This window comes from Ursus americanus, chromosome 9 (assembly GCF_024610735.1).
Source record: "Ursus americanus isolate L20-20 chromosome 9, mUrsAme1.1.p, whole genome shotgun sequence".
Classification (NCBI taxonomy): Eukaryota; Metazoa; Chordata; class Mammalia; order Carnivora; family Ursidae; genus Ursus; species Ursus americanus.
The window spans coordinates 36,601,436-36,628,277 of NC_142135.1; the positions used below are offsets into that span (position 1 = coordinate 36,601,436).

Consider the following 26,842-nt stretch of genomic DNA (forward strand, 5'->3'; position numbering starts at 1 on the left):
CCACCAGCAACCTGGCACCAAATGGGATGCTCTCAACCAGGACATCCCCCATAGGACGAAAAGACAATCAGAGGTCCCCAAAATCATTCACCTCTGGACAGCCCAACAGCCTTTGCCACCTGCTGACATTACAGTAATATGCCACTGAGGCCTCCTGCAATCTCTACCGACGCTGACCTCAGCTGATGGAGCTGCACATGCACAGACTACACTACTGAGCCTACCACAGACCAAAACTACCTAATTTCACCCAGCCAGAGCCCTTGTGCCCACCCACAGGTGAAGGTCTGACCCACCAAAACCATTCTGTAAAGTGTGGAAGAGGGGACTGCACCAAATATGCAGACATCAATGCAAGGCTATCACACTTACACACACCACCACCACCACCACCACCACCACCACCAAGGAAACATGACACCATCAACAGAACACAATTTTCCAGTAACCGATGCCAAAGAAATTGAGATCTACAAACTGTCAGACAAAAAAATTTAAAAGAATTGTTTTAAGGAAGTTCAGTGAACTACAAAAGAAGACAGACAACTCAATGGAATCAGGAAAACAAAAGGTGATCAAAATGAGTTCAAGAGAAAGAAATCGTAAAAAAAGAACAAATTCTGGAGTTGAAAACTTAAATTTAAAAATTCAATACAGAATATCAACATCAGACTTGATCAAGCAGAAGAATCTGTGAACTCAAAAACAAATCATTTGAAATTGTCCATTCAGGGGAGAAAAGCAAAGAATTTAGAGGAGTGAAGAAAACTATGTGAATTACAAGATACCATAAAGCAAAACAATATTTACATTACTGAAGTGCCAGAAGAAGGAAAAGGGGCAGAAAGCTTAAAGAAATAACAGAAAAACTTTCCAAATTTAAGAATATGGACTTCCATGAACATGAAACTCCTAGGTCTCCATACAGATAACCTGAAAAGGGCTTCAGGCAAGGCATACTATAATAAAACTGTCAAAAGTTAAAGACAAAGAGAAAATTTTGAAAGCAGCTAGAGAAAAGAAATTAATCTCATAAACACACAAAAAAAACAATAAGGCTATCAGCTGATTTCTCAGCCAGAAGAGAGCAGGATGATATATTCAAAGTGCTGAATATATCTTGTTTGGTAATACTTTACCAGGCAAGGCTATCATTCAGAAATGAAAGGGAGGTCAAGATTTGTCCAGAAAAAAAATAAAAAATTAATAAAAAATTAAAATTAAAAAAAAAAGCCAAGGGAGTTCATCACTAGGCCTACATTATAAGAAATGTTAAAAGGAATTCTTCAAGATGAAATGAAAGGAGATTAAACAGGTAACTATATAAACAGTATATAGTTAAATCCAGAATACTTTAATACTATAATGGTTGTGCATACAAATCACTTTACTATGAAGTTTAAAAGACAAAATTATTGGGGAACCTGGGTGGCTCAGTCAGTTAAGCATCCAATTCTTGGTTTCGGCTCAAATCATGATCATGCAGTCATGGGATGGAGCCATGCATCAGGCTCTGCACTCAGTGCAAAGTCTGCTTCAGGTTCTCCCTCCATCTCCCTTCTGCTCTCGCTCTCTCTCTCTCTCTCTCAAATAAAATCAATAAAATCTTTTTTTAAAAAAAGACAAAAGTATTAAAAATATAGCTACAGTAATTTGTTAGTGGATACACAATATAAAAAATGTCAACTGTGACATCAAAAACAAAATATGAGGGAGCAGTAATGAAAGAGTAACATTTTTGGATGTGATAGAAGTTAAGCTGTTTCATGGAAGGAGCCGAGATGCCCTTCAACATTGACTGGATTAAGAAGATGTGGTCCATATATACAATGGAATATTACTCAGCCATCAAAAAGAACGATTTCTCAACATTTGCTGCAACATGGACGGAACTGGAGGAGATAATGCTAAGCGAAATAAGTCAAGCAGAGAAAGACAATTATCATATAGTTTCACTCATTTATGGAACATAAGAAAGTAGTTAGATCGGTAGGAGAAGAAAGTGAAGAAGAAAGGGGGGGTAAACAGAAGGAGGAAGGAACCATGAGAGACTATGGACTCTGGGAAACAAACTGAGGGCTTGGGGGGGGGGGTGGAATAGGATATGCTGGTGATGGGTATTAAGGAGGGCACATATCACATGGTGCACTGGATGTTATATGCAAGTAATAAATCATGGAGCTTTAAAAAAATTAATAAATTTAAAATAATAAATAAAAAGAAGTTAAGCTGTTATCAGCTTAAAATGGATTATAACTAAGATGTTTTAGATAAGCTTCATGATCACATAAAATAAAAACATATAGTATATACACAAAGATAAAGAGAAAGGAATCAAGGGGCGCCTGGGTGGCTCAGTCAGTTAAGCATCTGACTTTGATTTTAGCTCAGGTCATGATCTCAGGGTTGTGGGATTGAGCCCCATGTTGGGCCCCTCACTCAGTGGGGAGTCTGCTGGAGATTTTCTCTCCCTCTCCCTCTGCCCATCCCACACACGCATGTACTCTCTCTCTCTCAAATAAATAAATCTTTAACAAATGGGAGAGAAAGGAATCAAGGCATGCCACTACAGAAAATCATCAAATCTCAAAGAAAAAGTGAGAGAGAAATAAAGGGACAAAGGAAATGCAAAACAACCAGATTAACTACAGATGGCAATAAGTCCATACTTGTCCCTAATTACTAAAGGCAAATCAAATAAATTGTCCAGTCAAAAGAAATGGACGGACTAAATGGATGAAAAAGGGGGGGGGGAGGCCCAACTACATGCTACCTAGAAGAGACTCACTTCAGCTTTAAAGGCACACATAGGCTCAAAATGAAGGGATGGAAAAAGATATTCCAAGCAAGTGGAAACCAAAACACAGCAAGGGTAGCTATAATTATAATTACAATTAGACAAAATGAACTTTAACTCAAAAGCTATAACAAGAGACACTGATAAAGAAGTCAATTCATCAAGAGAATATAATCACTGTAAATACACATGCACCCAATATTAAAACACCCAAATATATCAACAATTCTGAAGGCAGAATTATACAGCAACATGATATTAGTAGGAAACATCAATACCTCACTTTCAACAACAGATAGTTTATCCAGAGAGAAAACCAATAAGAAAACACTGAACTTGAACTATACTTTATACCAAATGGAACTTACAAATATACACAGAACATTTTACCCAACAGCAGAATACACATTCTTCTGCACCAATGAAACACCTTCCAGGAAAGAACGTATTGTTAGATCACAAAACAAGTCTTTACAAATTTAAGAAGACTGAAATAATACCAAGTACCTTTTCCAACCACAATGAAACTAGAAATCAAGAACATGAGGAAAAGTTAAAAATTCACAAATACATGAAAATTACACAGCACACTTCTGAACAATGTGTTAAAACAAGACTTCAAAAATGAAAAAAAAATATCCTGAGACAAAAATGCAAACACAACATACCAAAACTTATGAATGCAGCTACAGCAATCCTAAGAGGGCAGTTTACAGCAATAGGTAACTACTTAAGTCTGCTTCTACCTCTCCCTCTGCCTGCCACTCCCCCTGCTTTGTGCTCACTCTCTAATAAATAAATAAATAAACACACACCAAAAAAAAAACAGGAATTATAGCTGCCTTTCCTAATACAAAAAAACAGGCACAAAGACTTAGACAAAATGAAAAGCCCAAGGAATTCGTCCCAAATCAAAACACAAAACAAGAACACAGCTGGAGATTAAGCAAAACAGATAAAAGTAACGCCTGATGGAGTATTCAAAGCAATGATCATAAAGAATACTTACTGGACTTGAGAAAAGAGTGGGGGACGTTAGTGAGACCATTAAAACAGGGATAAGGAATGACACAACAAAGAGAAAGGGTACAATAAACAAAATGAGAAACACTTGATGGAATGAAAGCAGTCTAGAAGCAAAGAAATGAGTTAGTGACCAAAAGATAGTAATGGAAAGCAATCAAGCTTTTTGAAAGAGAGAAAAAATAATTATGTAAAATGAGCAAAGACTTAGGGAACTCAGTGATTCCATTGAACATAACAACATTCATATTATAAGAATCCCAGAAGAAGAGAAACAAAAGGGAGCAGAGAATTTATTTGAAGAAATAATACCTGAATACTTCCTTAATCCAGGGAAGCAAGAAAGACACAGATCAAGGAGGCAGAGAAAATACTGAACAAAAATCAACAAAATCAATCAAGACATATTGTAGTTAAGACGGCAAAATACAGTGATAAATACTATTAAAGGGATCAAGACAAAGGGGCACCTGGCTGGCTCAGTCCGTAGAGCATGATCTTGGAGAGATCTCTTGATCTTGGAGTAGTCATGAGTTCAAGCCCCACATTGGGCCTAGAGCAGACTTCAAAAATAAAAAAAGAAACTCTAAAAGAACAACAATAAAACACTTAAAACAAAAAACAGCAAGACAAAAGAAGAAAATTACATTCAAAGGGAACTCCATAACACTATCTGCAGATTTTTTAGGAAAAATTTTCCACACCAGAAAGGAATGGCAAGATATATTCAAAGCGCTGAATGGGAAAATCCTGCAGCCAAAAGCACTCTATTCAGCAACGCTATCATTCAGAATAGAAGAAAGGAAGACTATCTCAGACAAAAACTAAAAGGAGTTCATGACAACTAAACCAGCCCTACAAGAAATATTAAAGGGGACTTCAAGTGGAAAGGCCAAAACTGACAGCATGAAGGTAGAAAACACAAAAGCAGTAAAAAGGAATATTTAAGAAAAAAAAAAAGTCAAACTCACAAAATGAAAGGATGTAAAATATGACACCATATACCTAAAACATGAGGAGGAGTAAAGAATGGGTTCAAACTTAAACAGCCATTAACTTAATGTTGACTGCTATATGCAGATAATGTTATACATAAATCTAATGATAACCACAAACCAAAAACAACTAATAAATATACAAAGAATAAAGAAAAAGAAATCCAAATATATTACTAAGGAAAACTAGCAAACCATGAAAGAGAGAAAGACAAGAAAGGATCAGAGAAAATCTTCAGAAACAGCCACTACACAAGTAATAAAACAGCAATACATATCATTACTTTGTAAATGAAATAAACAGGCCAATCAAAAGACCCAGGGTGACAGAATGGACAAAAAAACAAGACTCATTTATATGCTGCCTACAAGAGATTCATTTCAGACCTAAACACACCTGCAGATTGAAAGTGAAGAAATGAAGAAACATTTATCATGCAAACCCATGTCAAAAGAAATCCGGAGTACAGGAAGCCTGAGTGGCTCAGTCAACTGGGTGTCCAACTCTTGATTTCAGCTCAGGTCATAATCTCAAGGTCATGAGATGGAGCCCTGCATCAGGCCCCTCACTCAGAGGCCTGTCTGCTGGAAATACTTCCTCCTCCTCCCCTTCCTCCCCCTCCCCCCTCCCCTCCTCCACTGTGCATGCTCTCACTCTCTCTCTCTCAAGTGAACAAATATTTTTTTTAAAAAAAGAAAGAAAAGAAAGAAAGCCTGAGTAAGCAGTAATTGTATAGGACAAAATAGACTTTAAAATAAAGACTGTCGGGATGCCTGTGTGGCTCAGTCAGTTAAGCGTCTGCCTTCAACTCAGCTCATGATCCCAGGGTCCTGATCCCTGCTTCTCCCTCTGCCCACTCCCCTGCTTGTTCTGACAAATAAATAAAATCTTTTAAAAAAAGAAATAAAACAAAGACTGTAACAAGGGACAAAGGGCACTAGATAATAATAAAAGGGACAATCCAACAAGATTAACAATTCTAAATATTTATTCACCCAACATAGAAGCACACATATACCTAAAACAGTTAATAACAAACAAAGGAATTAATCGATAAAAATACAATAATAGTAGGGAATTTTAACACCCCGCTTACACCAATGGAAAGATCATCTAAACAGAAAAATCAACAAGGAAACAATGGCTTTAAATGACAACTGGACCAGATAGATTTAACAGACTGAGAACATTCCATCCTGAAACAGCAGAATACACATTCTTTTCAAGTGCGTATGGAACATTCTCCAGAACAGATCACATATTACGCCACAAAACAAGCCTCAACAAATTCAAATAGATCAAAGTCATTCCATGCATCTTTCCTGACCACAACACTATGAAATTAGAAGTCAACCACAACAAAAAGTCTGGAAAGACCACAAATACACGGAGGTTAAATAACATGCTATTGAACAATAAATGGGTCAATGAGGAATAAAATAAGTACACTGAAACAAATGAAAACACAATGGTTCAAAACCTCTGAAACACAGCAAAAGCAATTCTAAGAGGAAAGTTTATAGCAATACAGGCCTACCTCAAGAAGCAAGAAAAACTTAAATAAACAACTTAATCTTATACCTAAAGGAGACAGAAAAAGAACAACAATCAAAGCTAAAAACCAGCAGAAGGAAGAAAATATAATAAAGTTGAGGGCAGAAATAAACGATATAGAAACTAAAAACACAACAGAACAGATCAATGAAACCAGGAGCTGGTTCTTTGGGGGGGGGGGGAGAAATCAGTAAAATTAATAAACCTCTATACAAACTTATCAAGAAAAAAAAGAGAAGGAGCCCAAATGAGAGAGGAGAAATAACAAATACTACAGAAATACAATTATAAGAGAGTATTATGAAAAACTATATGCCAACAAACTAGACAACCTAGAAGAAACCGATAAATGCCTAGAAACATATATACTTACCAAATACTGAAACTAAAATAGGAAGAAATAGAAAATTTGAACAGACTGATAACCGGCAAAGAAACTAAATCCGTAATCAAAAAACTCCCAAACAAAAGTCCAGGACCATATAGCTTCACAGAAGAATTATACCATTTAAGGAAGAATTGGTATTAATTCTCAAACTACTCAAAAACACACACACACACACACACACACACACACACACAGAAAGGGAAGGAAAACTTCCAAATTCATTCTATGACACCAGCATTACACTGATACCAAAACCAGATAAAGACACCACAAAAAAACAAACAAACAAAAAAACACCACCACCCTACTGGCCAATATCTCTGATGAACACAGATGCAAAAATCCTCAACAAAATACTAGCAAACCAAATCCAACAATACGTTAGAAAAATTTTTAATAATCATTCAACATGATCAAGTGGGATTTATTCCTGGGCTGCAAGTGCGGTTCAATACTCACAAATCAACATGATACATCATATCAATAATAGAAAGGATAAGAAACATATGATCATTTTAATAGATGCAGAAAAAGTACACCACCACTGATAACAGAAACTTCAATAAAGTAGGTATAGAGCGAACATACCTCAACATAATAAAGGCCATACATAAACAACCAACAGCAAGTATCATCCACAATGTGGAAAAACTAAGAACCTTTCCCCTCAGATCAGAAACAAGACAAGGATGTCCGCATACATCCCTTTTATTCAACATAGTACTGGAAGTCCTAGCCACAGCAATCAAACAACAAAAATAAAAGACATCCAAATTGTTAAGGAAGAAGTAAAACACTATTTGCAGATGATATAATACTCTACATAGAAAATCCAAAAGACCACCAAAAAACTGCTAGAACGGATATACAAATTCAGTGAAGTCACAGGATACAAAAATCAACATACAGACATCTGTTGCATTTTGATACACCAATAATGATACACCAATAATGAACCAGCAGAAAGACAAATTATGAAAACAATCCCATTTATAATTGCACCAAAAAACATAAGACACCTAGGAATAAACCTAAACAAAAGGTAATTGATCTGTACTCTGAAAACTACAGAACGCTTATGAAAGAAATCAAAGATGACACAAAGAAATGGAAAGACACTTCACGCTACTGGACCAGAAGAACAAATATTGTTAAATTCTCTATATGACCTAAAGCAACTACACATTTAATACAATCCCTATCAAAATACCACCAGCATTTTTCACAGAGCTGAAACAATCCTAAAATTTGTATGGAACTACAAAGGACCCCAAATAGCCAAAGCAATCTTCAAAAGAAAAGCAAAGCTGGAGGCATCACAATTCCAGACTTCAAGTTATATTACAAAGCTGTAGTGATCAAAACAGTATGCTACTGGCATAAAAGCACACACACAGATCAATGGAACAGAATAGAAAACCTAGAAATGAACCCACAAATATATGGTCAATTAATCTTCAACAAAGCAGGAAAGAATATCCAATAGGAAAAAGTCTATTCAACAAATGGTACTGGGAAAATTGGACAGTAACATGCAAAAAAAATGAAACTGGACCACTTTCTTACACCATACACAAAAATATATTCAAAACGATTAAAGACCTAAATGTGAGACAGGAAACGATAAGAAAGCACAGGCTGTAATTTCTCGGACATTAATCATGCAACTTTTCTCTAGGTAGATCTCCTCAGGCAAGGGGAAAAAAAGGAAAAATAAACTATTGGGACTTCATCAAAATAAAAAGTTTCTACACAGCAAAGGAAACAACAAAATTAAAAGGCAACCTACAGAATGGGAGAAGATATTTACAAATGACATATTTGACATAACCTTGATAGAGGGTTAGTATCCAAAATCTATAGAGAACTTATCAAACTCAAAACCCAAAAAACAATCTGCCCAATTTATTTAGAACACATAAATAGACATTTTTCCAAAGAAGACATACAGATGGCCAACAGACACATGAAAAGATGCTCAACATCACTCATCAGGGTGAGCATATCAAAATTACAGAGGGCTATCACCTCACACCTGTCAGAATGGCTAAAATCACAACACAAGAAATAGACGTTGTCAGGGATATGAAAAAAGGGGAACGCTCTTGCACTGTTGGTGGGAATGCAAACCACTGCAGCCACTGTGGAATACAGTACAGAAGTTCCTCAAAAAGTTAAAAATAGAACTACCGTATGACCCAGCAAATAGACTACTAGGTATTTACACAAAGAATACAAAAACACTAATTCAAAGGGATACATGCACCACAGTGTTTACAGCAGCATTACCTACATGCCCAAATTATCAAAACAGCCGAAGTATCCACTGATTGATGAATCGATAAAGAAGATGCGGTATATACATATACAATGGAATATTATTCAGCCATAAAATATAATGAAATCTTGCCACTTGCAACAACATGGATGGAGCTAAAGAGTATAATGCTAAGTAAAACAAGTCAGTCAGGGAAAGACAAATACCCTGATTTCACTCATGTGGAATTTAAGAAACAAAACAAGCAAAGGGTGGGGGAAAGAGGGATAAATCAAGAAACAGACTCTTAACTCCTGGTTACCAGAGGGGAGATGGGTAGGGGAACGGGTGAAATAGGTGACAGGGATTAATGAGTGCACTTGTGATAAGCACTGGGTAATTAAAATAAAAACTTAAACTCCCTATGAAGAAAAACCCAAGAAAGGGTTCACTGGTGAATTATACCGAATATATACAGAAGAATTTATGCCACTTCTTTTCAAACTTCCAGAAAATTGAATAAGATGGAATACTTCCAAACTCACTTTTTGAGTCCAACATTACTGATACCAAACCCAGACAAGGACACTATAGAACAATTACTGGCCATATCCCTGATGAATATATATGTAAAAATTCTCAATAAGGTATTAGCAAACTGAGTTCAACAGCACATTAAAAAAAAGTCATAGAGCATGATCAAGTGGGATTTATCCCTGGGATGCCAGGATGGTTCAACATATGCAAATAAATAAATGTAATACATCACATTAACAAATGAAGGATAAAAATCATATCTCATTAGATGCATAAAAAGCATCCGACAGTACTCAACATCCTTTCATGATAAAAGCTCTCAACAAATTCGGTATAGAAGGAATGTACTTCAACATAATAAGAGCCATATATGACACCATGACAGCTAACATCATACTCAATGGTGAAAAGCTGAAAGCTTTTCCATTAAGAATAGGAACAAGACAAAGATGCCCACTCCCACCACTTTTACTCAACATAATTCTGGAAATCCTAAGCAGAGCAACTAGGAAATAAAGAGAAATAAAAGGCATCCAAGCTGGAAAGTGAGCATTAAAATTATGTTTCCAGATAACATTATCTTACATATAGAAAACTTACGGAATCCTACAAAAAATTAAAATAGATTCAGTAAAGTTACAGGATACAAAGTAAATATATTAAAAATCAGTGTTTCTATATGCTATCAATGAGCTATTAGAGAAATTTTAAAAACATTCTTGTTTACAACAGCATCAAAAAACAAAATACTGTATCTAAAGTGATCTACAGATTCAATGCTATCCCTATCAAAATTCTAATGGCATTTTTTTCACATATATAGGAAAAACAATTCCAAAATTCATATGTAACCACAAAAATGATCTCAAATAGCCAAAGCAATCTTGAGAAAGAAGAACAAAGCTGGAGGTGTCACACTTCCTGATTTCAAATATATTACAAAGCAACAGTAATCAAAACAGTATGGTACTGGCAATAAAAACTGACACATATCAATGAAACAGAACTGAGAGCCCAGAAAAAAACCCAATACATATACAGTCAAACTAATCCTTGACAAAGGCACCAAGAACACACAATGGAGAAAGGACAGTCTCGTCAATAAATCGTGCTGGGAAAACTGGATATCCAGGTACAAAACAATAAAATGAAAATGGACTTGATCTTATACCATTCACACAAATTAACTCAGAATGGATAAAAGAGTTAAATATAAGACCTGAAACTGTACAACTACTAAAAGAAAACATAATGGAAAAAGTTCCTTGACATCAGTCATAGCAATGATTTTTGGATACAACACCAAAAGCACAACAAAAACAAAAACAAACAAACAAACAAACAAAACAGAAAAGAAAAGAGAAAGTGAGACTACATCATATTAAAAAGCTTCTGCACAGCCAAGGAAACTATCAACAAATTGAAAAGTCAACCTCTGGTATGGGAGAATATATATGCAAACCATATATCTCATAAGGGGTTAATACCTAAACTATAAAAAATGAACTTCTACAATAGCAAAAACCAATCCAATTAAAAATGAGCAAAGGAACTGAATAAACATTTTTCTAAAGAAGTTACGCAAATGGCCAACAGATACCTGAAAAGGTGCTGAACATCAACAAACATCAGAAAAATACAAATCAAAACCACAATGAAATATCACCCCAAACCTCTTAGGATGGCTATTATCAAATAGACGAGAAATAACGAATAGTGAAAGTAGGGAACCTTTGTACAACGTTGGTGCTAATGTAAATTGGTATTGTCATTATGGAAAATGGTACAGAGAGTCCTCAAAAATTCAAAAATAGAACTACCACATTATCCACTTCTGGCAACCCCACTTCTGGGTATATATGAAAAGAAAACAATATTATTTCAAAGAGACATCTGTACTCTCATGTTCACTTCAGCATTACTCACAACAGCCATGAATGGAAATAACCTAAGTGTCCATCAGTGGGGGAGTGAATACACACACACACACACACACACGCACGTGCGCACATTATTTAGCTGTGAAAAATAAAGAAATCCTGCCATTTGTAACAACACAGAAGAAACTAAAAGGCATTGTGGTAAATGAAATAAGCCAAAGACAAATACTATGTGGAATTAAAAAAAAAAAAAAGTGTCAAAAGTCATAGAAACAGAATAATAATGTTTGACAGGTCCTGAATGAAATGGGCAATATTAGTCAAAGGGTACAACTTTCGGTTATAAAGCTAAACAAGATTTAAGATTCTAATGTACAGCTTGGTGACTACAGTTGATACTACTATATTGTATACTTGAAATTTGCTAAGAGTAGATCTTAAGTATTCTCATCAAAAAAATAAAAATAAAAAAGGTTAAAAAAAGAAAAAAGTTAACTGTGAGATAAAGGAGGTATTAACTTGATGGTATGAATCCTTTCACAATGTATACTTACATCATCACATTGTACACATTAAATAAATGCATTTTGTCAATTACATCTTCATAAAACAGGACTAAAAGTGAAAAAACACAACCAATAACCAAAATATATAAATACATAAAGGATTCCACCCAGTGTGAAACTCAAAAGTATATCTTTACAACATCTCAAAACAGACTTAGAATATAATCTCAGGTATTAATTTTAGAAGATTCAAGATATACAGAAGAGAATAGGAACCACCTTAAGGCTCATTGTACCTGACTAAACTGAATACCTCACTTACTGGAAGAATTTGGTATACCTCTAATTAAGTGTAAGTAAATTCAGGATCAGATCATGTATTTAAAATTTCTTCAGCAGGGGCGCCTGGGTGGCACAGCGGTTAAGCGTCTGCCTTCGGCTCAGGGCGTGATCCCGGCGTTATGGGATCGAGCCCCACATCAGGCTCCTCCGCTAGGAGCCTGCTTCTTCCTCTCCCACTTCCCCTGCCTGTGTTCCCCCTCTCGCTGGCTGTCTCTATCCTGTCGAATAAATAAATAAAATCTTAAAAAAAAAGAAAAAGAAATGGCTTATTTTTAAAAAATAATATAAATAAATAAATAAAATTTCTTCAGCAAAATACATAATTTTATGTGTATCTTAAAGAAATGGTGATTTGGCTTATTCTTCTCTCAGCTGAGAATGTGAAGGGACATTTACAACTACTACTATGCCTCCTCTACATATTACTTGGTTTCGAATTATACAATTTCTCCACTCTTTCATGTGGCCCGCCACCGGGGCAGATTACTTAGGAATCACTGTCAGAGACTTCTGGATTCTCTTCTGTTGAATCTTCCATTCACTTTCTTTACACAAAAGGTCAATGCCTCACTTTCCAGTCTTATTTCACCATTCCAGTTACAACACCAGAAACAAGAATTCAAACCAAAGGTCTGAAGTTTGTAGGCAGCAGATAGAGCCAAAGACTGGAAATTATTTAGCTACATACTCTATTTACAAAATTCTTCACTAGATCAAAATGATACGAAGTTATTATAATTCATTTTATTAACAATTATGTAGCTTTTCTGAACTGTTACACAGGAAGATATACCAGAGTATTCATCTCCTTCACAATATAAAAGGGGTTCCCTCATGTGAGATTAAAGACACTACCCACAATTTATAGGAAACTCTTTCTCACTTTTTTATAGAAGTAAGCTACAGACAGAATCTAGACTACATTATCTGCTATTATCATCACCACCATCATTAACCTACAGCAGTGCAAGGGAGGAAATCAATAACAGTACAATAAATTCCACAGCCTAAGTCAGCATTTCTGAATCCTGTTAAATTTCCGAAAAGGTAGCTGTCTTAGTCCATTTGGGCTGCTATAAAAAATACCACAGACTGGGTAGCTTGGTAGCTTATAACAGCAACAGAAACTTATTTCTCACAGTTCTGGAGACTGGGAAGTCCAAGATCAAGGTGCCAACATGGTCTGGTTTCAGGGCGCTCTTCCCGGTTCACAGCTGGTACCTTTTCACTGTGTCTTCACATGGCAAAAGAGGCATCTCTCTGGAGCCTCTTTTATAGGGCACTAATCCCATCTATAAGGGCTCATGGCTTAAGCATTTCCCAAAGATCCTAACTCCTAATACCATCATCTTTGGGGAGAATTTCAATATATGAATCTTGGCAGGAGTGGGGGAAGCAGAAGAGGACACATTCAAATGACTACTAAAGTAGCAGTCATTCAAATTAATCCCACCTCATTTAAGAGAATTAAAGTGTTTTTTTTTAAAAGGCCATATAAATATTGTTAATAGCCTTACCAACACTTCCTCCAGCATAGTGCTCAAGCTTCAAGGACAAGAAAGGATACTTCCCTCTTCAAGACTACCTAAACAAATAATGGATTTCCACAGCACCAAAACATGCAAGGAGAAAGGACAGCAAGATTGACTGGTAACTCCAAGCACTAACCAGGGATTAAAAGTACATACATACATTAATAAAAAGCTGTTTGTTGGGGGGTGCCTGGGTGGCACAGCAGTTAAGCGTCTGCCTTCGGCTCAGGGCGTGATCCCAGTGTTATGGGATAGAGCCCCATATCAGGCTCCTCTGCTATGAGCCTGCTTCTTCATCTCCCACTCCCCCTGCTGTGTTCCCTCTCTCGCTGGCTGTCTCTATCTCTGTTGAATAAATAAATGAAATCTTAAAAAAAAAAAAAAAAAAAAAAGCTGTTTGTTTATCCCCCGTTTTTACAGATAATTTTAAGTTTTGGTTTAGGTACAAAAGATTTTCGGGTTTTTTATTTTTTTTTGTTAATGAACAGTGAGTGTTCTATAAAGAGCCTTGCTAATAGTCACATTTATCAAGTCAAAAGATTTTATAGGGTTTTTTTGGGGGGGGGGGTGTTTTTGTTGTTTTTTAAACGTTCTAGGTGATACAAAGGCTCGGATAATAGTTCTTTAGAAACAAATTTACTACTACTCTAGTTTGAAGAAGGTTTTTTGCAAGACTTAGGAATACAATGAGCAAAGAAAGCATATACAACCATAGAATAAGAACTATGTATCAAGTCTTGCCCTGTTTTACAGATGAGGCCCACAGAGGCTGAAAAGCAAGAATATGCAAAAGGAGAGGAGCACATAATGAAATGTAAGTTACTGAGCTATGTGCTGGATCCAATGTATTTATTTGAGTGAACTAGTTAAATAAACAAATAAGTCAGACCTGAACCACCGATGATGTGTCATGAATCAAATTCTGTAACTGAAGTAAAAAAAACAAAACAAAACAAACCTCACAAGTAAAATCTGAAGGATCTAAAGGTGGGTATGAGGATAGGTCTCCCAGAGTAAACAGCTATTAAAATATGTATTAAATGTATTAAATGTATTAAAAATAATTCAGTGTGAACATCGAAATGGCCTTTATTTGACCTAACACAACAACTTGGGTTACCTTCTCATCAAAAAAATCTCTATAAAACTAATTACAGGGGTGCCTGGGTGGCTTGGTCAGTTGAGCTACATACTCTTGGTTTCAGCTCAGGTCATGATCTCAGGGTGAAAAAAAATGGAGATCCACACTCAGCAGAAGTCTGCTTGAGATTCTCTCCCTCTCCCTCTCCCCTCCCCCCAGCTCATGCACATGAACTTGCTAAAATAAATAAGTCTTAAAAAAAAAAAAAACTAGTTACACAGACACGCTAAGGCAGTATATCGAAATACTATCACTAGAGTCACCCTCAATCATCATAAATCTCTTTCTCTAAGTCTCCTTAGAAGATTATATAAATAACTTGGCAATGCTATTCAGTGCACTGAAGAGCAGGAAATCAACAAATGTTGGTAGAATTAAATTGAACTTTACAAACTAGACATGCCTTATCAAGGCATTTAGCAATATTATATTTTTGTAATGACCTTTTCTGAATTAGACTTCAAATTTCTTTTAAGTTGTATTTATTACATTGTCAAATATCAACAGTAGTATTTTTAACAGATTCATATCTACAACTCTAAATGATCCCTTCATTTAACCAACCATCCCACACTAATTTATGAAATAAGTATTTTCTTCATGTGATTGTACAATGTAATTTGAAATAATTTAAATTAAATATGGGCCTATTCAGTTTTACTAGTACATGTGTAACTTTTTAACTTAATTTCCTACTACACTAATCAAAGCTTAAAATAGGAAAATAAACTGTTTAAAAATGTGTTTCATCTATAATGTCTTACTGAAAAATTAATTCCAATCACTAACCTAAGTATTACTCTCCAGGGATGGACACTGCTGAATAATTTGTCCAAATGTCAACTGCAATTTTCAAAAATCCTTTCTACCTCAAAATTTTAAACATCTGCAAAAAATACTTGTTTTGAGAGTAGTTTACATCATGACACTTGACCTTTTGCTGTACACACCACAAAATTCAAGTCTCAAATACCATGCAAGCAGGAAACATGATCATTCCTGCAGTAGCCATCTGCATGGTCCAATATCAAATATTAGTTCTAGGCTGCACTAAGTCATGTGTTACAAATCTTTTTCTGCAGCCTCTATAATTAGTTGTAATTTGCCTCTTTTAAAATGTGTTTCTTATGGGACATCTGGCCTTGAAACTTCCACCTTCCCATTGAAAAAAATACTTAGTGTTTGGATTTTTTTTTTCTGTTTTAATATGGAGCACTCCATGGGTGGTATAACCAAGTCCAGACTTTAAAAAAAAAATTTAAATTCAGGAACAGATGATGATTAAGACCATTTAAGTATTACCTAAAATAAATGTAAAGTAAAACTCTGTTGTAATATAACTATCTCACAGATTTCTAAATCTATCTCCCATGTATTTTATGTACAAAATAAATTCTCATGGAACTATAGCATTGGTCTCCTTACTTCCAAAAACTACATCAGTTAAATTAGATAATAAAGGTTCAGAATCAAAAATTTTATAAAAAGAAAAAAAGATGAGCCCAGTGGGTTAATATGACAAAGTATATTCTTAAAATAGGATATTATTTTATCATAAATAACCTTAATTTCACAGACTTAAGTTATATTTAGGATATGCTAAAATTGCCTTAACATTTAATAAATTATTAAATTGTTAAATTTAATTATTAATACTTATCAACTCATTTGGTTCTAGAAAGTATTTTCTAAACTGCAAGTTAAACATGGGCTAAGGAAAAAGTAATAAAAATGAAAGACACTATTTTTCTCTAAGATGAAAATGGAAAAATTTATGATACACTGCTATCAGACCTATTTGCTTCCTAGATTAAATGATTTTTGCTAGAAACTGCTTTAAAAAAAAAATCAGTAATGCACCTTTACAAAAAAGAGAAAAATAAACACTAAAGAAAAATGTAAGATGGTCAAAGAAAAGATTAAGTCAATGCCAAAACTTCAAAAACACAATGAAATTTAATAGGTTTCTTAAATTCCACATATGAATAAAATCATATGGTATTTGTCTTTCTCTGACTTATTCCGCTTAGCATAATACTCTCTAGCTCCATCACGTCATTGGAAATGGCAAGATTTCATTCTTTTTTACGGCAGAGTAATATTCCATTATATATATATATACATATACACACACACACACACACACACACACACACCACGGCTTCTTTATCCTTCAAACCAGCAAAGAGGAAAAAAGGAGACAAACCAAGAAACTCTTAACTATAGCGAACAAACTGATGGTTACCAGCGTGGAGGTGGGTGTGGGGATAGGTGAAATAGGTGATGGGAATTAAGGAGTGCACTTGTGATGAGTACCAGCTGTTGTATAGAAGTGTTAAATTACTATATCCTATACCTGAAATTACTATAACACTGTATGTTAACTCGAATTAAAATAAAACTTTAAATTCGATGTGAAGGTAAATTCAACATATTTTCATCTCAAAAAATGAGAAATTTTCATCTCATTTAAAAATGTCATGTAAATACAAAAATCATACAGGTCTTTTGCAAAAATTCAAAACCTTCACCTAAAAACTGGACACAATCAGGTCCTACTTCTAGTAGACACAGATAATAAGCCATCTACATGATCCCTATGATGGCTGTGATTAGGTTAGGAAAAGTAGTATGAAAATAACCATTAGAATGTTTTATCCAAATATAAGAATACCCTTTTGCAATTATGTTACTTTCATAGGCATGTGAGAAACATTAAGTGTATATAAATTTTGTGTAAAAGGTGACATATCCCAAAGTTAAAGAAATAACACCAATAATTATTAAAATAGGTTAACATAAACAACCAGGTTCAATAACTTCTTACCTGTATTCCATCTTTAAGTTTCAAAATGCATTCCATTGTATTGATGGTAATTACCACTGGTTCTGAACCCAGTTTTGTCCATGGTACATGGATCCTCAACTCATGAATATGTCCACTTAAGAAAGTGAATGGTAATTTCAATTCCTTAAAACAAAATATTAAAAGTTAGTTAAGTGCTTAATTTTTTCACTATAATATACAAATTACTTCCTGAAAAGAGAAATGAAATTTCTAAAACAAAAATATTTTAAGAAATACTGTTCATCAAAAAGTAGCAAATAACTTGTTAAACTATGGGTAATTATCAACCACAAAAACTTATTGTACAAGTTACTTTTAATAAGCCTAGGTCTCCATTTCTTTTTCTGTTGAATGGATATAATTTAAAATACATGGTACATAACAAAGGTTCATATATGATAGTGGTTGTAATAATCACAGTAGACAGCAGCACTGAGATAACTGAATGGCATATTGTTTAAAATCTCCATTCAAAAACATGTATTTAAAATGTGTTTTGAGGGGCACCTGGGTGGCACAGCGGTTAAGTGTCTGCCTTCGGCTCAGGGCGTGATCCTGGCGTTATGGGATCGAGCCCCACATCAGGCTCCTCCGCTATGAGCCTGCTTCTTCCTCTCCCACTCCCCCTGCTTGTGTTCCCTCTCTTGCTGGCTGTCTCTCTCTGTCAAATAAATAAATAAAATCTTTAAAAATAAAATAAAATAAAATGTGTTTTGAACTAACAGAAGAGGATTGTAGGGCAAGTTAAAAGGGTATGGGGAGAGCAGAGTTAAGAGATAGGAGAGTGACACAACAAAATAAAAATTGACCATCCTGGAAAAATAAAAGTATTGAGCTTTACCTAATTAAAGACTGTACCTGGATACTATCTCCTCATAAAATTTATATGTGTTCTGACTAATTTCCAGTATTATTAGAAATAAGAAATGAAAACATGTCACCATAATCACTTTATATTAGTAACTTGTTTCACTGACAAAATTTTTGTTACAAATCAACGAAGGAAAAAAATGGCATATAGATTATACTTCAATCACATTTTAACTATTTGTGAAAGTTAAGATATACATTAAACTGAGCAGCAGTAACCAGAGAAGAGTTAAGATGGCAGAGGAGTAGGGGTCCCCTTTCCCCTTTTCCAGTCCCCTGAGTCCAGCTGGATAGGTATCAGACCATCCTGAAAACCCACGGAATCAGCCTGAGATGCAGCAAGATACATCTGCATCTCTACAAATGAACATCTCCAGTGCTGAGTATTGAGGTATGAAGCAGGGAGCCATGAATCCAGGCACGACAGAAGATAAACGGAAGGGGGAGGGAGCCTCCGCGCTCAGATAGGGGGAAGCGGTAGCCACCTGCACTGGGGAGTGGGCTGGACTCACGGACGGCACCCGCGAGAGAGCAGACTGAAAACCAGAGCTCCGGAGAGCACACTCAAACTAGACTAAAACCGAGGGCTCGGGAACACCTGCTCGACCTGACGGAAAACCAGACCCCCGGAGTACCCATTAGAACCAGAATGATACTGGGAGCTCGGAAGCGCGAGCGCACGCACGACCTGACTGAACACCGGCACTCCGGAGTGAGCGAACCACACTGAAACAGAGAGCTTGGGAGCGCGTGCGGGAACGGGGGCCGCTGGCGGTGTTAGATACACAAAGGAAGTGAGGGCTGGGACACCAGCTGTGGGGTGCACAACCTGGGACACTGTAGGGTTTTTACCAGCACCGACAGAAACAGAGTTAAAGAGGCCAAGAGAGCTCAGTGGAGAGCGGACTGCGATCTCTCTGTTCTGAGACAGAGGCTGGGATTCGGCCATTGCTGCTCTGACTTTCAGAAGAGCCACAGCAAACCACCAGGGAAAGCCGCCAGAGAACAAAAGCCTGGAAATACCAGCTCACATTATGCCCATCCCCATCCCCCCTCACAGGGGACAGGGAGACTCTACCCAAACAGATTGCCTGAATATCCGCGCAGCAGGCCCCTCCCTCAGAAGGCAGGCTGAAAAACCAAGAAGCCCACATCCCTAAGGTCCCTATAAAACAAGTGCACACTGCCTGGGTCCTGGGCTCTGGGCAACCCCACAACCTCTCCTCACTGGAATGACTAGAAGGAGAAATCCCCCGCAGCAAAGAAAAGATAATGATTCTGTGGCCTCTGCCATGAAACTGATGGATATGGATATGCATATAACCAAATTATCAGAAATGGTGTTCAGAGTAACAATGGTCAAGATGATGTGTAGACTTGAAAACATTATTAACGAAAATATTAACGAGAATATAGAATATCTAAAAATGAGAGCGAATATGATAGAAACTAAAAATGCTATGAATCAAATGCAGTCAAAACTAGATGCTCTGACGGCCAGGGTAAATGAGGCAGAAGAATAAATTAGTGAATTGGAGGATGGGATGGTAGAAGAGAAAGTTAAAACAGAAACTTGGCTCAAAAAAATCAAACTCAAGAATGTAGATTACGGGAGATGACAGACACAATGAAACGTTCCAATGTCAGAATCATCGGCATCCCCAAGGGGGTGGAGAAAGAGAGGTCTAGAAGAGATATTTGAACAAATTGTACCTGAAAACTTCCCTAATCTAGCAAAGGAAACAAACATTCGTGTCCAAGAGGCAGAGAGGACCCCTCCCAAGGACAACCAAGACAAACCTACGCCGCATCACGTCATAGTGCAATTCACAAATATTAGATCCAAGGATACAGTATTGAAAGCGGCCAGGGCAAAGAAATTTCTCACGTACAGAGGCAAAAATATCAGAATTACGTCAGACCTGTCTACACAGACCTGGAATGAGAGGAAAGGTTGGCAGGGTATTTTTAAAGCTCTATCCAAGAAAAAACATGCAGCCAAGGATCCCTTATCCAGCAAGGCTGTCATTCAGAATTGATGGAGAGATAAGGACCTTCCAGGATCACCAGACACTGACCAAATTCGTAACCACGAACCAGCCCTACAGGAGATATTAAGGGGGGTTCCATAAAAGTAAAAAGGCCCCAAGAGTGATACAGAACAGAAATTTACAATCTATAGAAACAAAGACTTTACAGGCAACATGACATCATTAAAATCATATCTCTCAATAATCACTCTCAATGTGAATGGCCTAAATGCTCCCATAAAACGCCACAGGGTTGCAGACTGGATAAAAAGACATGACCCATCCATTTGCTGTCTACAAGAGACTCATCTTGAACCTAAAGATACATCCAGACTGAAAGTGAAGGGATGGAAAACCATTTTTCATGCCAATGCACCACAAAAGAAAGCTGGGGTAGCAATTCGTATATCAGACATATTAGATTTTAAACTAAAGACTGTAGTTAGAGATACAGAAGGACACTATATTATTCTTAAAGGATGTCTCCAACAAGTGGATATGACAATTATAAATATCAACGCCAACAGGGGAGCAGCAAGATACACAAGCCGACTCTTAACCAGAATAAAGAGACATATAGATAAAACTACATTAATAGTAGGGGACCTCAACACTCCACTATCAGCAATAGATCGATCACCTAAGCAGAAAATCAACAAAGAAACAAGAGCTTTGAATGACATACTAGACCAATATTGACCTCACAGATATATACAGAACACTACACCCCAGAACAACAGAATACTCATTCTTTTCGAATGCACATGGAACTTTCTCGAGAATAGACCATACGCTGGGTCACAAAACAGGTCTCAACCGATACCAAAAGACTGAAATTATTCCCTGCATATTCTCAGACCACAATGCTTTAAATTGGAACTCAACCACAAGGAACAATTTGGAAGAAATTCAAACACTTGGAAACTAAGAACCATCCTGCTCAAGAATGATTGGATAAACCAGGAAATTAAAAATCAATTTAAACAATTTATGGAGACCAACGAGAATGAAAACACAACGGACCAAAACCTGTGGGACACCGCAAAGGCGGTCCTAAGGGGAAAATACATAGCCATCCAAGAGTCACTCAAAAGAACAGAAAAATCTAAAATGCAGTTTTTATATTCTCACCTCAAGCAGCAGGAGCTGGAACAGAAGAACAGAAGGCCTAACCCACGCAAGAGAAAGCAGTTGATCAAGATTAGAGCAGAGATCAATGAATTAGAAACCAGGAGCACAGTAGAGCAGATCAATAGAACTAGAAGCTGGTTCTTTGAAAGAATAAATAAGCCACTGGCAAGACTTATTCAAAAGAATAGAGAAAGGACCCAAACTAATGAAATTATGAATGAAAGGGGAGAGGTCACAACCAACACCAATGAAATAGGAAGGATCATTAGAAACTTTTATCAACAGCTTTATGCCAATAAATTAAACAACCTGGAAGAAATGGATGCCTTCCTGGAACCCTATAAACTACCAAGACTGAAACAGGAAGAAACTGATTTTTTAAACAGACTGATTAATTATGAAGAGATTGAAGCAGTGATCGAAAACCTCCCAGAAAACAAGAGTCCAGGGCCTGACAGATTCCCCGGGGAATTCTACCAAACATTCAAAGAAGAAATAATACCTATTCTCCTGAAGCTGTTTCAAAAAATAGAAACAGAAGGAAAACTACCAAACACATTCTATAAGGCCAGTATTACCTTGATCCCCAAACCAGGCAAAGACCCCATCAAAAAGGAGAATTACAGACCGATATCACTGATGAATATGGACACCAAAATTCTCAACAAGATCCTAGCTAATAGGATCCAACAATACGTTAAAAGGATTATCCATCATGACCAAGTGGGATTCATCCCTGGATGCAAGGGTTCAACATTCGCAAATCGATCAATGTGATAGATCATATCAACAAGAAAAGAGTCAAGAACCATATGATCTTCTCAACTGATGCAGAAAAGTATCTGACAAAATACAGCATCCTTTCCTGATTAAAACACTTCAGAGTGCAGGGATAGAAGGTACATTCCCCAATTTCATAAAAAACCATCTATGAAAAGCCTACGGCAAATATCATTCTTAATGGGGAAAAGCTGGAAGCCTTTCCCTTAAGATCAGGAACACGACAAGGATGCCCACTCTCGCCACTATTATTCAACATAGTACTAGAAGTCCTTGCAACAGCAAACAGACAACAAAAAAGAATAAAAGGTATCCAAATCGGCAAAGAAGAAGTCAAACTGTCTCTCTTCGCAGATGACATGATACTCTATATGGAAAACCCAAAAGAATCCACTACCCAACTACTAGAAGTCATAGAGAAATTCAGTAATGTGGCGGGATACAAAATCAATGCTCAGAAATCAGTTGCATTTCTATACACGAATAATGAGACTGAAGAAAGAGAAATTAGGGAATCCATTCCAATAGCACCAAAAATCATACGTTATCTCGGAATTAACTTAACCAGAGACGTAAAGGAACTATATTCTAGAAACTACGAATCACTCTTGAAAGACATTGAGGAAGACACAAAAAGATGGAAAAACATTCCATGCTCCTGGATCGGAAGAATTAACATAGTTAAAACGTCTATGCTACCCAGAGCAATCTACACTTTCAATGCCATCCCGATCAAAATACCCATGACATTTTTCAAAGAACTGGAACAAACAGCCCTTAAATTTGTGTGGAACCAGGAAAGGCCCCAAATCGCCAAGGAATTGCTGAAAAGGAAAAACAAAGCTGGGGGCATCACGTTGCCGGATTTCAAGCTATACTACAAAGCTGTGATCACAAAGACAGCATGGTACTGGCACAAAAACAGACACATAGACCAATGGAACAGAACAGAGAACCCAGAAACAGACCCTCGGCTCTTTGGGCAACTAATCTTTGACAAAGCAGAAAAAAACATCCAGTGGAAAAAAGTCTCTTCAATAAATGGTGCTGGGAAAATTGGACATCTACACACAAAAGACTGAAACTTAACCACTCTCTCACACCATACACAAAGAGAAACTCCAAATGGATGAAAGACCTCGATAGGAGACAGGAATCCATCAAAATCCTAGAGAACACAGGCAGCAACCTCTACGACATCGGCCACAGCAACTCTTTTCATGACACATCTCCAAAGGCAAGAGAAACAAAAGAAAAAATGAACTTGTGGGACTTCATCAAGATAAAAAGCTTCTGCACAGCCAAGGAAACAGTCAAAAAAACTAAGAGGCAGCCCACGAAATGGGAGAAGATATTTGCAAATGACACTACAGATAAAAGACTGGTATCCAAGATCCACAAAGAACTTCTCAAACTCAATACACGGGAAACAAATAATCAAATCAAAAAATGGGCAGAAGATATGAATGACACTTTTCCAATGAAGACATACAAATGGCTAACAGACACATGAAAAAAATGTTCAAAATCATTAGCCATCAGGGAAATTCAAATCAAAACCACATTGAGAGACCACCTTATGCCAGTTAGAATGGCAAAAATTGACAAGGCAGGAAACAACAAACGTTGGAGAGGATGTGGAGAAAGGGGATCCCTCTTTCATTGTTGGTGGGAATGCAAGTTTGTATAGCCACTTTGGAAAACAGTGTGGAGGTCCCTTAAAAAGTTAAAAATTGAGCTAGCCTATGATCCAGCAATTGCACTACTGGGTGTTTACCCCAAAGATACAGACGTAGTGAAGAGAAGGGCCATATGCACCCCAATGTTCATAGCAGCATTGTCCACAATACCTAAATCGTGGAAGAAGCCAAAACGCCCTTCAACAGATGACTGGATTAAGAAGATGTGGTCTGGGGCGCCTGGGTGGCACAGCGGTTAAGCGTCTGCCTTCGGCTCAGGGCGTGATCCCGGCGTTATGGGATCGAGCCCCACGTCAGGCTCCTCTGCTATGAGCCTGCTTCTTCCTCTCCCACTCCCCCTGCTTGTGTTCCCTCTCTTGCTGGCTGTCTCTCTCTGTCAAATAAATAAATAAAATCTTTAAAAAAAAAAAAAAAAAAAGATGTGGTCCGCATATACAATGGAATATTACTCAGCCATCAAAAGGAATGATTTCTCGGGGCGCCTGGGTGGCACAGCGGTTAAGCATCTGCCTTCGGCTCACGGCGTGATCCCGGCGTTATGGGATCAAGCCCCACATCAGGCTCCTCTGCTAGGAGCCTGCTTCTTCCTCTCCCACTCCCCCTGCTTGTGTTCCCTCTCTCGCTGGCTGTCTCTATCTCTGTCGAATAAATAAATAAAATCTTTAAAAAAAAAAAAAAAAAGGAATGATTTCTCAACATTTGCTGCAACATGGACGGGACTGGAGGAGATAATGCTAAGCGAAATAAGTCAAGCAGAGAAAGACAATTATCATACGGTTTCACTCATTTATGGAATATAGAAGTAGGAAGATCGGTAGGAGAAGAATGGGAAGAAGAAACGGGGGGTAAACAGAAGGGGGAATGAACCCCTATGGGCTCTGGGAAACAAACTGAGGGCTTCAGAGGGGAGGGAGGTGGGGGAATGGGATAGGCTGGTGATGGATATTAAGGAGGGCACGTATTGCATGGTGCACTGGGTGTTATACGCAAGTAATGAATCATGGAACTTTATATCAAAAATTAGGAATGTACTGTACGGTGACTAATATAATAAAAAAATATTATTAAAAAAAGATAAACATTAAACTTATTCATCCAACAACTGCCCACCTACTTAGGTTAGCAACACAGCAATATAGCTAAATATAGGCAATATGGCAAACCCCTGGGAAACTTGTTTAATGTACCTGTCTCAGTGTATCTGCAAAATCTGGATAACAGTAGTATCACTGAGGATTAAATGAATTTATATAAAGTGCTTAGCATTTTATCTTCCTCTATGAAGAATTGTTATAAAAATGCTAACTATGCTTACAAATGTATGGGCATCATGCATGTCTTCATAAGATTTTTTTCCTGTAAGGGCAGAATACTTAAAATCTATTTCTACTATTATTCTAATGGAGTGTCACATTTTAAGTATTTGCCATTATTAATTTTAAAGATTAATTTGAAGTATAAATCAACTGGCACAGATTATATTTTCATCAGTATCTATAACAAAAACAATGTTTACTGAGCACTTACTATGTACCAGGCACTTTACCTGTATACAATTATTTAATCCTTATAAGAGCCTGATAAGGTAAATACTACTTTCTACCCATTCTACAGATGAAGAATCTGAGGCATGGAAAAGTCAAGTAACCTCTCAAAATGACACTTCTTGGAAAACCAGGACTCAAAACTGGAAAATATGCCAGAACTCTCGCTCTTCACCACAACTATACTGCATCTATACTTCCATTATGAGCACTTAATACCTTTCCATTGGTTATGCATCTATTGGGGCAATGAGCCAATACTGCCGTCTCTACCACTTCCTGACTTGTGTAACAATGAGACATTTGTGAAATGCCTATCAAAGTTGAAATTTATGGGTACAAATTGGATTTTTGCAGGAAGACATTAAAAGCACATGAATCAAACTCAAAACCTTGGTATCATCAGAATGCTGCTAATCAACTTTACTACTACCTAAACATACAAGAGGCAGCATTGTATATTTGAACGTGGAATTTTGAACCATATCAACCATACTGAAATCCACTTGAAGTTCAACACTTATTAATCATCTGACTGTAAGCAGGGGCGCCTGGGTGGCGCAGTCGTTAAAGCGTCTGCCTTCGGCTCAGGGCGTGATCCTGGTGATCCGGGATCGAGTCCCACATCAGGCTCTTCCGCTATGGGCCTGCTTCTTCCTCTCCCACTCCCCCTGCTGTGTTCCCTCTCTCGCTGGCTGTCTCTCTGTCACATAAATAAATAAAATCTTTAAAAAAAAAAAAAATCATCTGACTGTAAGCAAGATCATTTCCATTTCCTCAGAGTTGTGATAAATGAGAATACATTTATGCCTTGTAAAAGACAAAACACAAATGTGGTTATAGTAGACAGACCATCCTTAATATAACTATAAAAACAATTTTCATTCCTTTTACTTCAAGATACACTGTATTAAAATCCTTTATTCACTTGTAACTATTCAGAAATACATTGTGAAAAACGCATTCCTAAAACCAGAACATCTACG

The 26,842-nt window shown here is 36.8% G+C and overlaps 1 protein-coding gene across 7 annotated transcripts in view; it reads right to left on the reverse strand.

Moving 5' to 3' along the window:
* Window positions 1-26,842, reverse strand: part of VPS13B (vacuolar protein sorting 13 homolog B) — a 760,370-nt gene that overhangs the window by 720,235 nt on the left and 13,293 nt on the right. For 5 of the 7 annotated variants that reach the window (XM_087864702.1, XM_087864703.1, XM_087864700.1 and 2 more), the window contains exon 3: window positions 17,781-17,924. The exons of 1 other annotated variant lie outside the window; for it this stretch is intronic. In XM_087864702.1, the coding sequence (XP_087720828.1) occupies window positions 17,781-17,924 (144 nt within the window). Of the gene's footprint in view, window positions 1-17,780; window positions 17,925-26,842 lie in introns of those variants that run through there. One more of the 7 variants, XM_087864705.1, reaches the window with a different exon arrangement.